The following is a 17,514-nucleotide window of genomic DNA, read 5'->3' as shown; positions in this document are numbered from 1 at the left end:
CTGACAGCATAGAGCCTTCTTGGGATTCTCTCTCTCCCTCTGTCTCTGCCCCTACTCTGCTCTCTCTCTCAAAATAAATAAACTTAAAAAATAAAACAAAACAAGATAAACAAGCATACATTCATTTGAAAAGTATTGCCCAAATAGTGTCAGAAGGCATCTCTGAAGGTATGAGCTAGGTTATGCTATAGAATCAAACAACCTGAAAATTCTCAGTGACAACAAGCAGGGGTGTCTTTCCTACTCATGCTAGGTGTCCATGTCTGCACTCCAGAACCCAGACTGATGGAACAGTCTTATATGAGATATTCTAAGTCTCATGGCAGAGGGAAAAGAAATGGCAGACTAGAATCTGACTCTTAAACAGAAAAGGATGGCTCTCTCTCTCAAAGGAAGGTTATTGCAAGTCACAGATCCAAGCCTGAATTCAACTGGGCAGGAAAGTATGATCCTCTTGCAAGGAGGGGCAGCAAAGATTTTGAACAATAATGTAATAACTCTAGGCGTGGTTAAGATACACCTAAGGAAAGACACCCTTGATGTAATCGGTGCCTCCTTCCACTTCCCAAATGTATATTTTTTAAATTTTTAAACGTTTATTCATTTTTAAGACACAGAGAGAGCAGAGCGTGAGCAGCAGAGGGACAAAGAGAGAGGGAGACAGAATCCAAAGCAGGCTCCAGGCTCTGAGCTGTCAGCACAGAGCCCGACGTAGGGCTAGAACTCACTGACCGAGAGATCATGACCTGAGCCAAAGTCGTACACTCAATGGACTGAGCCACCCAGGCGCCCCATTCCCAAATATTTTAGATACTCCATGACTTTGGGATTGAGTACAGGGAAGTTTTATTAGTCAGAATTCTTCTGTGAAACAGGACCCATAGGAAATATATAGATACATAAAATGTGATTTATGATTAGGGATTGGCTCCTGCAATTGTGGGGCTGAAGTCCCATCTGCAAGCTAGAGATCCAGGAAAGCTGGTAATAGGTTCTAGTCCACGCCTAGAACCAGGAGAGTTAATGGTGTAAATTCCAGTTCAAGTCAGAAGACCCAACAACCAGGGGTGCTAATGTCCAAGGGCAGAAGATGGATGTCTCAGCTCCAGCAGAGAGAGAAAATATGTCCTTCCTCTGTCCTTTTATTCTTTTCAGACCCTTGATGGATTGGATGATGCCCACTAGCATTTATGGGAACATCTTCTTTACTCTGCCTACCAATTCAAATGGATTATAATCTCTTCCAGACACATCCTCACTGACACACCAAGAAATGTTTTACCAACTATCTTGTCACCCCCTAGTCTTAAAGTAGACGCATAAAATTAACCCAAAGTTGGATTTATTCCTACCTGAAAACCTGTCATTGTTCTGTGAAATAAATGGTGGTGAACTCATTGACTAAGAGAGAGGGCTTGGTCATGAAGTAGAGTTTAGTAAAGCAGTATTTGGAATGGCTGCTCAGAATGGAGTCAGAAGGGGAGACAACCACTTATAAAAGGAGATAGCTATGGATAAACAAAGGACTGCTAAATTATGCTAGGACCTAGCTGAAGCTGGGATTCATAATCGTGGAATGACATCTTCTCAGCACTCAACTTTGTTGACAAGGATCTGTGCTTGACACTGGGACAGTGATGCACAAAATATGCATGGTCTCTGTCTTCATGGAGCTTACCGTCAAGTAAGGAAGGTATACATTAAAAATGTAGCAGAAAAAAATAAATGTATAATTACAAATTGTGGCAAGTCTACAAAGAGAATGAACAAGGTTCTGTGAGAAAATCAATTTGAATTAAGGGGAAGGAGTTCAGGGAAAGCTTCCCTGAAGTGACTTTTGAACTGAAATCTGAAGGATGGTAGAGAGAGATTCTAAATAAAGGGAATGTGTAAAGGACAGCAAAGAATTTGGGATGTGTGAGTTACTAAAAAGCCTATGTAATAGAGGAGTTTCGAGAATGAAAGGAAGATAGTAGCAGGTAATTCAGGATTGGCACAGCCAGATTATGTAGGGTTTTATAAATTGTGCTAAGGAGTTTGTCTTATTCCAGAGCAGAGGGAAGTCACTGAAGGGTTCTGAGGAAAGCGACATAAACAGATTTAATTCTCTTCTTTTCTTAAATTTAGAGAGAGAGCAGGGGAGAGGCAGAGAGGAGAGACTGAGAATCCCAAACAGGCCCTACATGATCAGCGCGGAGCCTGATGCGGACTGGAACCCATGAACTTCAAGATCATGACCTGAGCTGAAACCGAGTCAGACCCTTAACCAACTGAGCCACCCAGGCGCCCCCCAGATTTAATTTTTATTTTTTTTAAATTTATTTTTGAGACAGAGAGAGACAGAGCACGAGCAGAGGAGGGGCAGAAAGAGAGAGGGAGACACAGAATCCGAAGCAGGCTCCAGGCTCCGAGCTGTCAGCACACAGCCTGACACCGGGCTTGAACCCACAAACCGCCAGATCATGACCTGAGCCGAAGTCAGACGTTTAACCGACTGAGCCACCCAGGCGCCCCTCCCCAGATTTAATTTTTAAACGTTCATCTTGGCTGTCTTGAATAGCATGGATTGAGAAAGGCACAATTAGATGTGGAGGAACTATTCAGGTGGCTGGTAATTTGGACTGCAAGGACACTTGTGATACAACTGGTTTCTCCTGGTGAAGAACTGGAACTACAGCCTCGAGCCTTTATAAACAGAGAAAAAGAAGTATCTTTCCTCTGGTTGCTCTTTGACTTCCATCCAGTACCAATGTTCATAAACTCCAGGTCGGCACAATCCCCACTTCAAAGCCCAACCTCCCTACTTGCCTTTTTCTCACATCTAACTTTTCCTTGTGAATTCCTTCCTATTCATGTTTATTTTATATCAACCAGGACAATGGCTTCTCACCCCTGCCTGTGGTTTTTACTTATCAGAATGCTTTCAACGAAATCACTAGCAGTGAGTTTGCAGACTCGGGGCTTTATTGTATGAACGAGAAATACTAGGGAAAAAGACTGTGTAACAGGTGTATACCCACACCACCACCAATTAATAATCCAACACTGAAAATACTTGGAGCTTTTAAACGACAGATTCTCACTGTATTCAGAAAGGAGATCTATCAGATGGGGAAATATCTGCATTTTAAGGTTGACGCTGAAGGCCTGCAGTTCTCTCCCCTCGCTCTCCAGAGCGGCCCCCCCCCCCCGCCCCCAGGGCAGGCACCGATGTCCCCGAGCCCTCTGGGAAGTGGAGTCCTTCCGCCTGGACCCCCGACCTGGCGCGGTCGCCTCCAAGTGCGCAGATGCGACTCCAGACGGAGCCTCAGGCTCGAGCCTTTTGTTCCCCCACAGCTCCGTGTGTCCGGAAAGCGACTCTGTCCTCCCCTCCGTCTTTCCCAGAGCGCAGCCCGGCGGGGACCCGCCCTGTGGCCGGAGCCGAGTGGGCAGCGCGTCCAGGGGTAAGAGAAAGCTGGACCCTGAGGCGCGGGCGTCGGCGACCCGCCGGTCCGTGCGCGCGGCTGCAGTGCCTCCCGCAGCAGCCCGGGCCAGGGTCTCAGGTTCCGGTCGGCACATAAAGGGCCGGCCCTGCCCTCGTCCTATGCCCGCTCCCCGGTGCTGTGCGTAACCCTCCCGCTTCTCTCCGGCTGGGAGGCAAGCCGGGTCTGAGGCTTTAGTTCTGAGCCAGGAGGCGTCCGGGAAGCGCGGTTGCCCCTAAGCCCTCTGGGAAGTGGAGTCCGGGAGCGTGGAGGGGGCGTGGCCGAGCGGGGGACTGTGGGAGCGCGACTGCTCCCGCCGTTTTGGGCCTTAAACCTTGCCACTGCACTAAGAGCCTTAACCTGAACTCCTGGGACAGAAAGAAAAAAAGTGGGGTCTGTGTCTTACTCATTCCCCAAAGGACGCAGCCTTTGGCTACAAGCCAAGAGTACGCTTCCAAGGGGAAGGATTGAGCCTGCGGTTAAACAGGCACAAACCGCAAGTTCCGTGCCCTTTACAAAGATTGGTCAGGCTCAAGTCCCAAACCACGCATTTCAAGTGCAAGCAGGATACAGTTAATAAATTATTTCTGGTGGGAGTATCAAGATGTGGCAGCCATTCAACAGGATGTGCTGCAGGTGTCTTTTTTGCAAATTCTGTTGAATTTTGTATCAGCTTGTCCCCTTAGGCTGTACCGACTCGTTTTGTTCTTCCTGGTCATTCAGCCTGGTTTAAAGTTTAGTTTTTCTTCCTTGACATGAGGGAACCCATGTTGTCTGCCAGTTACTGTCTGTCAGTTATTACTGTCAGTAATTACTGAAGTCTTTTGTTCTCGCCCTGACCATGCAAGGGAATCCTGGCCTGTACCTTTTCAGGGTCTTTTAAAAAGGTTAGGAATCAGCTGTATACAGGCCCCATCTATCAACTGCCTGTCTCTATGAATAGTAAGGATGAATGAACTGTGGGAGTCCTGCTTTTATAGTTACCTGATGCTATAATCACAGGCTGTTTTATGGCCAGTTGTGTGCTTTGGGGTCTCCTGGGTATTTCTGCACAGTCTGGAGCCAGGTGTGAGGCTCACAGTTCACTGCACTCACTGATTCTCTCCTGGTTTTGCCCTGGTTTGGCATACAGTGACTGGTATCAGTACTCTAGAGAATGCTCTTCTAGCTGTGGAGACTAATTTAGCCTAAATAATAAAGGTTACAAGCAAAGAAGAATTACTTCTGAGGCCCTAAGACTTAAACACATAGGAATAAGCCTCCTAGGAATAGAGATAGAGAGGAAGATGCCCCAGGGAGCAGGAACCAACTCCACAGGATGGCAAACCTAACTTCAAAATCTCTCTCCAGAGTAGAATTGAATGATTTTCACAAAGAAGCAGATTATGTATTGTTGGAAAGTCCATGTTTATCTCATCTGAAACAGCGAATAAAGGAGAAATCATAGCAATAACAGGACAAAAAAAGAGAATCTAATCATGGATTATCTGACCATTGAAGCGGAGGAAGAAGGTAAGAATTACAGAAATAAACATGAAGTTGAAAGTGGGGACAAGTGGGAAAACACCTTTGATGAGAATTAAAAGGTTAGATGCCCCTGCATGAAAGGAAATGGAAGCAGACATGTCCCCAAGTAGAGAAACTCAGTAAGCGATCAATTTTGGAAATCACTAAGCAGGCTCCTTGTGACACATTCTCCAGTCCCATTTTCCTCTTTCAGCACTCCTGTGCCCATCCACATTCCCTCTGCAGCCATGGAAGAGAGAATATTCCATTTTCCACCCCCTGTTAGGCTATTATAAAAGGTTGATGTATTGTGGGTCTATAAGCTTAGCTTTTTGGGCAACAGACTTTCACTTTATCGTCTTATTGTACGCTCATCCCACCTTTTGGAGTGAAGTCAAGTGGGCCCTGTGTATACAATTTACCTGGCTTGTGATAACTTTTGTCCTAATGAATTTGGAAGTGGGAAAATAGAGCTTACCTCCTTCATAGCTTTTTCTTCTCCCTCTAGTCCTTCCAGCCATTACTACCGAGGATGCTTCTCTGCCCCAAAAACAGAACACGGAAGAAATGGAACCCACTGTTGAGCTCCTTCCTGTTGAGTTCCAGGCAAGTCTTTGATTTCCTCATATGAAATCTTAGCTTGGGGTTCACAGTGTGTCATTTGCTTTTTTCATCTTGCTTTGGAGGTCCACGGCAATCCCAACTAGAGAACTGAACCAAAGTAATTTTTCCTTGAAGACTTGAAGGTCTGGGGAGAGCTCAGGCTTGAGCACTGATTTTGGTAGTAGTCTGTGTGAACAGTATTTTAAATCACAAAACTAAGGGAATAGAAAAGAGATGAGATTTTATGACTGATCTCTCCAACACTGTGAGATCAGGGAGATGAAGAGGAACCAGCAAAGGATACTGAGAAGATGTGGCCAGTGTGGCCAGTGAGGTAGGAAGTCAAAAGTTTGGCATCCTGGTAAACAATTGGAGAAAGTGTTTAAAAGGAGCAGGGAGTGATCAGCTGTTAAATGCTGCTGCTAAGTCAAGTAAGATGAGGCCTGAAAATTGACCATTGGATTTAAAAATATGAAGATCACTGGTCACTGCCAAGAACAATGTCCTGGAGTTGTAGGAATGAAAGCCTGATCGGAAAGGGTTCAGAAGAGAATAGGAGAGAAGTTGGAAGCAGGGATGACTGACAGCCATTTTGGAGAGTTTTACGCTAAAGCAGAGGACAGAAATAGGGTGATAGCGGGAAGCAGTAGCAAGACCAAAGAGGGTTTTTATTTTTTATTTTTTTAAGATGGGAGAAATAACAGGTTGCTTATAGGCATGTAAGAATGGATGGAGAAGAGAAGATGTCTAACAACTGAGCTCTGGGGAACTCTAACATTTAGAGCCACTTTTCAAACATAGCTTCATTTATTTTAAACAAGAAATCATGTGAGTTAGGAGTGATGCTTATTTCACAGTAAAACTGAGGCTCACAGCGGCTCCTGGCTGGCTCAGTCAGTGGAGCATGCGATTCTTAATCTCAGGGATGTAAGTTTGAGACCCACGTTGAGTGTAGAAATTACTTAAACATAAAATCTTGTGGGGGTGCCTGGGTGGCTCAGTTGGTTGGGTGGCCGATTTTGGCTCAGGTCATGATCTCATGCTTTGTGGGTTCGAACCCCACGTCAGGCTCTGTGCTGACAGCTCAGAGCTTGGAGCTTCCTTTGGATTCTGTGTCTCCCTCTCTCTGCCCCTCCCCTGCTCACACTCTGTCTCAAAAAAAAAAAAAACGTTAAAAAAAATTTTTTTTAGGGGCCTCTGGGTGGCTCAGTAGGTTAAGCGTCCAACTTCAGCTCAGATCATGATCTCATGGTTCGTGAATTCGAGCCCTATGTTGGGCTCTGTGCTGACAGCTCAGAGCTTGGAGCCTGATTGGGATTTTGTGTCTCCCTGTCTCTCTGCCCCTCCCCCACTCATGCTCTGTCTCTCAAAAATAAATAAAAAACATTAAAAATTATTTTTAAATCAGTAAATCCAAAATACATACATAAATACATAAATACATACATACATACATACATACATACATACATACATACATAAAAAGTAAATTTCAGGTGCCTGGGTGGCCCAGTTCGTTAAGTATCAGACTCCTGATTTTGACTCAGGTCATGATCTCACAGTTCCTGAGACTGAGCCCTTTGCTGGGCTCTGTGCTGACAGCGTGAAGCTTACTTAGGATTCTCTCTCCCTGTCTCTCTGCCCCTTCCCCATTCATGTGCATATGCTCTTTCTCTCAAAATCAGTAAATAAACTTAAAAAACATAAAATCAGTAAATCCACTCATTCAGAACAACTGCAATTACTAAAAGATAACTAGATAAATCTAAAAGTCATGACCCTAAGTACAGAGAAGGAAGAACAGCATGATTGTCTGTATACATTCAGGATATCAAGCAGAAGCTCTATAAAATCTCAGACTATTTCAGGAATCAGTATAAATTACATATCTGAGACTTACCCCATCTACAACAACTAAGTGCAATTAGTAATTGACATTTGGTTGTCATTCAGTGGTTAAATTTTTTTTATGTTTTTTGTTTTTTGTTTTTTGTTTTTTTTTTGACAGAGAGACAGACAGAACATGAGCAGGGGAGGGGCAGAGAGAGAGGGAGACACAGAATCCGAAGCAGGTTCCAGGCTCTGAGCTGTCAGCACAAAGCCCGATGCGGGGGCTCAAACCCACGAACCACGAGATCATGACCTGAGCTAAAGTCTGATGCTCAACTGACTGAGCCACCCAGACGACCCCCCAGTGGTTAATTTATATTAGATTTATTTAGTAAAATATGTGAGAGACAGAAAAATATAGGAAAGATGATAGCTTTGCTATCAAATCACTATGTTGTACACCTGAAACTAATATACTTTATGTCAACTATACTTGAATTTAAAGAAAGAGTACATGGGGTGCCTGGGTGGCTCAGTTGATTGAGCGTCTGACTCTTGATTTCAGCTCAGGTCATGATCCCAGGGTCGGGGGATTGAGCCCCACATCAGGCTCTGCTCTGAGCATGGATCCTGCCTAAGATTCTTTCCCTCTGCCCCCTCTCCTACTCATGCTCTTCTCTCTAAAGTAAAGTAAAATAAAATAAAATAAAATGAAATGAAATAAAATATGTTGTTCCATTAAAAAAAAAAAAAGAAACAAAAGAGTATAGCTTTGGAGCCAGACTGTCTGGGTCCAGATGTCATATCTGATCCTCACATCTGTAAATACTGTTAATAATAGTACTTATCTCATGAAGTTATCATTACAAGAGGTAGTTCAAAGGGCTCAGCACATAGAAAATATAAGTGTTAGCTGTTACTATTTTCCCTAATACAGACTAATACATAGAAATCTTAGACTGTTCCATTAAAATAAAGGTTTAACCGTCATATTAAAAAATACTGTCTCTTATAGATTGTTCTCCTCCCCAAGTTCTATAAGAATATGCTTGTTCTTGGGGCGCCTGGGTGGCTCAGTCAGTTGAGCGTCTGACTTCGGCTCAGGTCATGATCTCACGGTCCATGGGTTAAAGCCCCTCATCGGGCTCTGTGCTGACAGCTCAGAGCCTGGAGCCTGCTTCCGATTCTGTGTCTCCTTCTCTCTCTGCCCTCCCCCACTTGTGCTCTGTCTCTCTCTATCAAAAATAAATAAACATAAAAAAAATTAAAGAATATGCTTGTTCTTCCAGGAATTGGTGACAGTCAAGGATGAGGAAATGGACTTCAGTCATGTGGAGGAAGAAGAGCTGAATTCTGCCCAAAGGTACATGGGCATTGATATGAAAGTGGAGAATTGTGGGAGCCTGGTATTTTGGGGTAAGGAAATTATTTTGTAATGCAAACTGCTTACTGGGACATAAACTTCCTCTATAACTCATGGCATCTAAAATGCCATAGTTTTGCTTAAAATCCAGAAAGCCCTGATCTCTTAGGAGATCCCTGATCACTCTGGGCTCAGAATTGGGCTTTTTTTCTCTTTTGGCAAGTAAAAGTTTACTATTTCTGGTACTGAAAAAGGATAGCTTTATTACATTGGTTTTAAGATTTATAAAATTATAGTGACCAAAACAGTGTGGTACTGGTATAGATGTAAATCGATAGAACAGAATAGATAGTCCAGAAATAGACCTGCACATATGTGGTCAATTTTTTTTTTTATCTTTTTTTTTTTTTTTTAAGGAATAGAATTTAGTGTCTCTTATGTTTTGTCTTCCTTTCTGTTTTTTATCTTAATTTTCACTTCCTTTTCCCTGTGTTCATCTGTTTTGTTTCTTGAATTCCACATATGAGTGAAATCATATATTTGTCTTTCTCTGACTTATTTTACCTAGCATAATACACTCTATTTCCATCCGTGTTGTTGCAAATGGCAAGATTTCATTCTTTTTGATTGCCAAGTAATATTCCATTGTATATATATACCACATCTTCTTTATCCGTTCGTCATTTGATGGACATTTGGGCTCTTCCCATAATTTTGCTATTGTCAATAGTGTCGCTATAAACATTGGGGTGCATGTGCTCCTTCAAATCAGCATTTTTGTATCCTTTGGATAAATACCTAATAGTGTAATTGCTGGGTTATAGGGTGTTCTATTTTTAATTTTTTGAGGAACCTCCAAACTTTTCCAGAGTGGCTGCACCACGAACTGCAAGATTATGACCTGAGCCGAAGTCAGACGCTTAACCAACTGAACCACCCAGGCACCCCATATAGTTGGATTTAAATCTTACATATAGCTACTTGTCTTCTATTTGTTCCATCTATTCCTTATTCATTTTTCTTTCTTTTTCACTTTTTTGGTTGCATATTTTTTTTACTCTATTTTATATCCACAATTAGCTTACCATTAAACCTTATTTAAAGTTCTTTTAATGGTTGTCCTAGAGTTCCCAAATGCTTCTTTAATTAATCACAGTTATCTATTTTTTTTTTTAATTTTTTTTTAACGTTTTATTTATTTTTGAGACAGAGAGAGACAGAGCATGAACGGGGGAGGGGCAGAGAGAGGGGGAGACACAGAATGGAAGCAGGCTCCAGGCTCTGAGCCATCAGCCCAGAGCCTGACGCGGGGCTCGAACTCACGGACCGCGAGATCGTGACCTGGCTGAAGTCGGACGCTTAACCGACTGCGCCACCCAGGCGCCCCCACAGTTATCTATTTTTAAAATTTATTTATTTTGAGAGAGAGAGAGAGCAGAGGAGGGGCAGAGAGAGAGAGAGAGAGAGAGAGAATTCCAGGCAGGTTCTGTGCTGTCAGCACAGAGCCCAGTGCAGGGCTCGAATTCATAAACCATGGGATCATGACCTGAGCCAAAACCAAGAGTTGGATGCTTAACCAACTGAGCCATGCAGGTACCCCAGTCACAGTATATTTTTATTATTTTTTAATTTTTCTTATTTTTTTAAATTTTTAAAATGTTTATTATTTTTGAGAGAGAGAGAGAGACAGAGAGCAAGCAGGGAAGAGGCAGACGGAATCGGAAGCAGGCTCCAGGCTCTGAGCTGTCAGCATAGAGCCCGATACAGGGCTTGAACTCATAGACCACAAGATCATGACCTGAGCTGTAGTCGGCAGCCCAACTGACTGAGCCACCGAGGCACCCCAATCACAGTATATTTTTAAAGAGTAATATACCAGGGGCACCTGGGGGGCTCAGTCGGTTAAGCGTCCCACTTCAATTCAGGTCATGATCTCACAGTTCCTGAGTTTGAGCCCCACATTGGCCTCTCTACTGTCAGCACAGAGCCTGCTTCAGATCCTCTGTCTCCCTCTCTTTCTGCACCTCCCCTGCCAAAAATAAGTAAACATTTATTAGAAAGAAAAAGAATATTATACCACATCATGTCTGGTATAAGAATCTTACTTCTGGAGACTTCTAATTCCTCTCTCCATCTTTTGTATAATTGTTCTCATGCATTTTACCTTTACATACACTATAAAATCACAATACATTGCTACTATTTTTGTTTGACAGTCAATTATCTCTTAGAGTAATTAAAAATAAGAAAAAAAGGGGGGGTGGACCCTGGGTGGGTCAGTTGGTTAAGCTTCTGACTTTGGCTGAGGTCATGATCTCAAAGTTCATGGGTTTGAGCCCAGTGTCGGGCTCTGGGCTAAAAGGTAAGAGCCTGGAGCCTGCTTCAGATTCTATGTTTCTCTCTCTCTCTGCCCCTCCCCTGCTCATGCTCTGTCTCTCTCAAATAAACATAAAAATTTTTTTTAGTAAGAAAAAAATTAATTTTATATCTATTTCCATTTATGCCATTGCCAGCACTATTCATTTTTTATATTGATCAGGGGTTGGCAAACTTTCTCTATAAAGGACCAGATGGTAAACATTTTCTGCTTTGTGGGCCATATACTCTTTGGCAATTAGTTAACTTTGCCATTGTAGCATGAAGGCAGCCATAAACAATATGTAAACAAGTGAGAGTGGCCAGATTTGGTCTGTGGTGGGTCAGTTTGGCCCATTGATACAAGTTTTTGACTTGTATCAATCACCTTCTGCCTATAAGAGCATTTCTTTCTTTCTTTTTTAATCCGAGTTAGTTAACATATAGTGTAATAATGATTTCAGGAATAGAATTTAGTGACTCATCACTTACATATAATACCCAGTGCTCATCCCAAAAAGTGCCCTCCTTAATGCCTATCACCCATTTAGCCCATCTCCTCACTCACCTCCCCTCCAGCAACCCTCAGTTTATTCTGTGTATTTAAGTGTCTCTTATGGTTTGCTTCCCTGTTTTTATCTTATTTTTGCTTCTTTTCCCCTATGTTCATCTGTTGTGTTTCTTAAATTCCACATATGAGTGAAATCATATGATATTTGTCTTTCTCTGACTTATTTCTGGGGGACTGGAGGGAACTATTTAAAAAGTCAAAAGTGTTGTTTCTGGGTGATTATTATAAATGATTTTTTTTGTCTTGTACTTTTTCAAAACTGTCTAATCTCAACCTGTGTTTTCATCTTTCCACCCTTCTCTAGATGTTTTATATTAACATTTATTCTCATCCCACCTGCTTATATCCTCCTTTCTGGTTAGTCTGCTCAGTTTTCCACTCTCTTAAGTACAGCATCCTCATTGTCCTTTTATTGTGCCTTATATTACTCATTCTCCCATCTCTGTTATTTTCTGACACTTCCTCTGCCACTGCCAGGAAGTGCTTTCTGAAAACATTCTAATAAACATGTTTAATAAGCATCATTTTTGGGGTTGCCTAGGTGGCTCAGTTGGTTGAGCATCTGATTCTTGGTTTCAGCTCAGGTCATGATCTCATGGTTGTGGGATCAAGCCTCACGCTGGGCTCTGCGCTGACAGCAAGGAGCTGTCTCTCCCTCTCTGCCCCTCTCTCTGGATCTCTCTTTCTCTAAAAATAAATAAACACTTTTTTTTTTAAAAAAAAATTTTTTTTTCAACGTTTATTTATTTTTGGGACAGAGAGAGACAGAGCATGAACGGGGGAGGGGCAGAGAGAGAGGGAGACACAGAATCGGAAACAGGCTCCAGGCTCTGAGCCATCAGCCCAGAGCCTGACGCGGGGCTCGAACTCACAGACCGTGAGATCGTGACCTGGCTGAAGTCGGACGCTTAACCGACTGCGCCACCCAGGCGCCCCAATAAACACTTTTTAAAAAGCATCATTTTTGTTTTATTTTCCTCTTGCTAACTCAGCAGTTTTCTTTCTCTCATCACAGAGAAAACAAAAATACGTGTACTTTTTATTTATTTCAGATTCCGAATCTATACCTGAAACTAAAGAATCTTTTTCAAAGCAAGAACTTTATGAAGAAGTGTCCTCCGAAAGAGAGCTGATAATAGAAAGACTTAAAAAGGTTGAGGCCTGGGACTCCAGATTGATAGAAGCCTGGCAATGTGAAGGCACATTAGAAAGGCAGCAAGGAAACCAGAAGAAAGATTTAAGGGAAGCCATAATTAAACACAACAAAACCACTGTGGAGGATTGTAATGAAATTGGGGAAAGTTCAAACCCAATCAAACATCGAAATATTTACTCAGTGAAAAAGCCTTGGAAGTGCAATGAATGTGGGAAGTTCTTCAGTTACTACTCAGCCTTTATCCTACATCAGAGAATTCATACTGGAGAGAAGCCTTATGCATGTACTGAATGTGGAAAGGCCTTCAGTCGGAGCTCATCACTTATTCAGCACCAGAGAATTCACACGGGAGAAAAACCTTACGAGTGTAACAAATGTGGGAAAGCCTTCAGTCATCGGTCAGCCCTCATTCAGCATCATATCATTCACACTGGAGAAAAGCCCTATGAGTGCAATGAATGTGGGAAAGCCTTCAACCAAAGCACATACCTTATTCAACACCACAGAATCCATACTGGAGAGAAACCCTATAAATGCAAGGAATGTGGGAAAGCTTTCAATGATACCTCATCCCTAATTAAACATCAAAGAGTTCATACTGGAGAAAAACCTTATGGATGTAAAGAATGTGGGAAAGCCTTTAGTGACAGGTCGGGCCTCACTCAACATCAGAGAACTCATACAGGGGAAAAGCCATATGAATGCAGTGAATGTGGGAAAGCTTTCAGCTACTGTTCAGCTCTTATTCAACATCAAGGAACCCATACTGGGGAGAAACCTTACAAATGTAACGAATGTGGGAAAGCCTTCAGTGATCGCTCAGCTCTCATAAGACACCAAAGAATTCATACTGGGGAGAAACCTTACAAATGTAAAGAATGTGAGAAAGCCTTCAGCCAGAGCTCATCTCTTACAAAGCATCTGAGAACTCATACTGGAGAGAAACCATATAAATGCAGTGGTTGTGACAAAGCCTTCAGTCAGAGTTCATCTCTTATTCAACATCAGAAAACCCATACAGGAGAAAAACACTACAGATGTAAGAAATGTGAGAAAACCTTCAGTGTGCGTTCAGCCTTTTATCAACATAAAGAAATTCATGATGAATAGAATGCAGTAAATTCATGAAATAGTTATGTATTCTTGGGGCACCCAGCTGGCTCAATAAGGCTGGCTCAATGCAATTCTTGATATTGGGGTCATGAGTTCGAGTCCCATGTTGGGCAGAGTTTACTTAAAAAAAGAAAAAAGAGGGGCACCTGGATGGCTCAGTCGGTTAAGCATCCGACTTCAGCTCAGGTCATGATCTTGCACTCCATGAGATTAAGCCCTACATCAGCTCAGAGCCTAGAGCTTGCTTCAGATTCTGTGTCTCCCTCTCTCTCTGCCCCTTTCCCGCTGGCACTCTTTCTCTCTTAAAAGTAAACATTAAAAAAAGAAAAAAGAATTATGTATGCTCTACTGATCATGTAGACCTGTGTTCTAAATATTACAGGGTACTACAAAAATGTATGAGGCTGCATCATGCAAAAAAATAGCTCTCTTCCTTGAAATGGTATTAGGTATGGGAAGAGGACAAGAGGTATAGTAACAGAACCCAAGAAGCTGAAGAGTGGAGAATTCCTAGGGCAGCACAGAAGGAGAAAGTCTGGTTAAGTCAGAGAAAAGAGAGTCAGGAGCTAAGCATCTAATGTCAGTAGAAAAACTACTCCAAGCAGCAGACTTAACAGTACTTGAGACTGATGGCTCTCTAAATAGTAGTTTCAACCTGAAGCCAAGTGTGGAAGATCAGGATCCCAAAAAGGAAAATCACCAGGATGTTTCTCTAGGAAAATAAAGAGGAAGAAAAATATCTAAGCCTAGGAAATCCTCCTTTTCTCTGTCCCTGAACTCCACTTGTTCACTTGAACATTTGCAAACATTTAAACCATTGCTTATTAATCCTGGGTGTACACTGAAATCATCTGACAAATACCTGGGTCCCAGTCCTAGAGATTCTGATTAAATTTGGCCTGGGGTGTAGCCTGGGCATCAGGAATTTAAAAACTCCTCAGGTAGTTCCAATATGCAGCCAAGATTAAGAACCACTGATTTAGGCTCTTAGTGCACAAGGCTCAAGTCAATAAGGAAGGATAATAACAACCCACGTTCATTCTCGGGAGCTCTCTGTGTCCTTGTTTCTGCCTTTTCTTTCTCTTGCCAATTATATAATGTCATCCTTTCTTTTACCTGACGTTGGATCCTTTTGTTTGGTCCTTTTTTGTTTTCTCTGACTTTGTGTAAATTGAGCTGCCTGACCCTAACTTCTGCTCTGTCCCCTTACCCTTGCTAAATGTGCTCTTTTAAGGCTGCTTACAGCTTTCTCAACCTCTTCTGCCCACAAGGATCATAGATTGTGCTTGCTACCCATGGCCCGATGGTGGCAAATATTAACCATAAGAAACAAGAGGAGACCCTAAAGACCAAAATCAGGAGTGGAGACAGGGTGACTGGAAGGGAACTTCAAAGGGTTAAACTTTTGACTCCAACTGTATAGTTTGTATCTTAGAATTTCCTGAAATTATAATAAAATTTAGTTGTGTGCACGAATTAATACTGAACTTCAAGGGATGTAGGTGGAAGGAAAGGTAATTAAAAAGTGTTTCTACATTTAGTATGACAAACAGTAGTAATGCTAAAGAGATTACGAGAAATTACAGATGATACTGTAATCCCTAAAGAATACCCATTAAGGCGCCTGGGTGGCGCAGTCGGTTAAGCGTCCGACTTCAGCCAGGTCACGATCTCGCGGTCCGTGAGTTCGAGCCCCGCGTCGGGCTCTGGGCTGATGGCTCAAAGCCTGGAGCCTGTTTCCGATTCTGTGTCTCCCTCTCTCTCTGCCCCTCCCCCGTTCGTGCTCTGTCTCTCTCTGTCCCAAAAATAAATAAACGTTGAAAAAAAAAATTTAATAAAAAAAAAAAAGAATACCCATTAAATAATAATGCAAGTAGAGGAATTAAATCACATATTAAAAAAAGTTTAACGCTAGGGGTGCCTGCTGGCTTAGTCAAGGAGCATGCGACTCTTGGGGTTGTGAGTTTGAGTCCTACATTGGGTGTAGAGATTACCTAAATAAATAAAACTTAAAATGTTTAACCCAGAAGAAGGCAGGAAAGGAGGAAGAGAGACACAGATAGAACAAATTGTAAACAGGCAGCAAACTGGGAGACCTAAGTTCAACCATATCAGCAATTGCATTAAACATAAAAGAAACACTCCAAATAAAACTGACAGGTTGTCAGACTGAATAAAGAATGACCCAACTATATCTAAAAGAGGAACACTTTAAATATAGAAACACAGGTGAACATTCAAGAGATAAAGATGCACAATGAAAACACTAATAAGAAAGCTGGATATGTTAATATCAGATATAATAGACTTCAAGAAGGTATCATCATAAACAGAGGACATTTTATAATGATAAAATGGTCAATTCATCAAGGTTGGTAAATCTTATAATGTGTAACTATGTTACAGATGTGACGTGTTAATATTATAAATAAGATCATTTTAAGTTTACTAATATATTATGTGCCTAATATCAGGGCTTCCAAAATCACAAGGTAAAAACTGACAGAACTAAATTTTAAAAAAGAACAATCCACAATTTTATAATTGGAAATTATAACACTCCATTCTCAGCAGTTGATAGAATATCTAGACAACAAATATTAAATATTTAGAAGAGCTGAACAATATGTCTATGTTGTCTACCATCTTGAATTGAGTGGCATATATACTTTATAGAACACACAAGGAACACGCAGCAACTTCAGGGTGCACATTCCCTTCAAGTGCACATGAAATGTTCAAGTTAGATTGTACACTGGGCCTTAGACCAAGGCTCAGTAAATTTAAAGGACTTAGAATATTCTCTACTACATTTGATGAAAGTAGAGATCAATAAAAATAAGAGGAGGGGTGGGGCGCCTGGGTGGCTCAGTCAGTTAAGTATTCGACTTCACCTCAGGTCATGATCTCACGGTCTGTGAGTTCGAGCCCCACGTCGGGTTCTGTGCTGACAGCTCGGAGCCTGGAGCCTGCTTCGGATTCTGTGTCTCCCTCTCTGCCCCTCCCCTGCTCATGCTCTGTCTCTCTCTGTCTCAAAAATAAATTTTAAAAAATCAGCAACAACAACAAAAAAATAGGAGGGGTGCCTGGGTGGCTTAGTGGGTTAAGCATCCAACTTTGGCTCAGGTCATGATCTCACGGTTTGTGGGTTCGAGCCCTGTATCGGGCTCTGTGCTGACAGCTCAGAGCCTGGAGCCTGCTTTGGATTCTGTGTCTCCTTCTCTCTCTTCCCCTCCCCAACCCGTGCTCTGTCTCTCTCTGTCTTTCAAAAATAAATGTTACCAAAAAAAAAAAAAAAAAAAAGGTTGAGGGGCGTCTGGGTGGCTCAGTCAGTTAAGCCTCTGACTCTTGATCTCAGCTCAGGTCATAATCTCACTGTTTGTGAGTTCCAGCCCCGCATCGCATTCTGCATTGATTGCACAGAGCCTGCTTGGGATTCTGTCTCCCCTTCTCTCTAACCCTTGCCTGCTTGTGCTCTCCCTCTCTCAAATAATAAACTTAAAAAAAAAAAAGGTTGAAAGTCCATCCTCTCAGTTTCCATTGAAAGACTAAAAGT

At 42.2% G+C, this 17,514-nt stretch overlaps 1 protein-coding gene across 1 annotated transcript; it reads left to right on the top strand.

Annotated features, from left to right (window-relative positions):
• Positions 1–8,692: 8,692 nt before the first annotated feature.
• LOC115503874 (zinc finger protein 501-like) lies at positions 8,693–14,066 on the top strand. Its single transcript, XM_032591580.1, has 2 exons — positions 8,693–8,816; positions 12,742–14,066. The coding sequence occupies exons 1-2, from the start codon at positions 8,717–8,719 to the stop codon at positions 13,953–13,955; spliced, it is 1,314 nt and encodes a 437-aa protein (XP_032447471.1). The 5' UTR covers positions 8,693–8,716; the 3' UTR covers positions 13,956–14,066.
• The last annotated feature ends 3,448 nt before the right edge of the window (positions 14,067–17,514 follow it).

The sequence above is a fragment of the Lynx canadensis genome, chromosome E3 (genome assembly GCF_007474595.2).
Source record: "Lynx canadensis isolate LIC74 chromosome E3, mLynCan4.pri.v2, whole genome shotgun sequence".
In the NCBI taxonomy this organism is placed as follows: Eukaryota; Metazoa; Chordata; class Mammalia; order Carnivora; family Felidae; genus Lynx; species Lynx canadensis.
The sequence above is the reverse complement of the archived record's forward strand: the minus strand, read 5'-3'. Positions and strand labels throughout refer to the sequence as shown.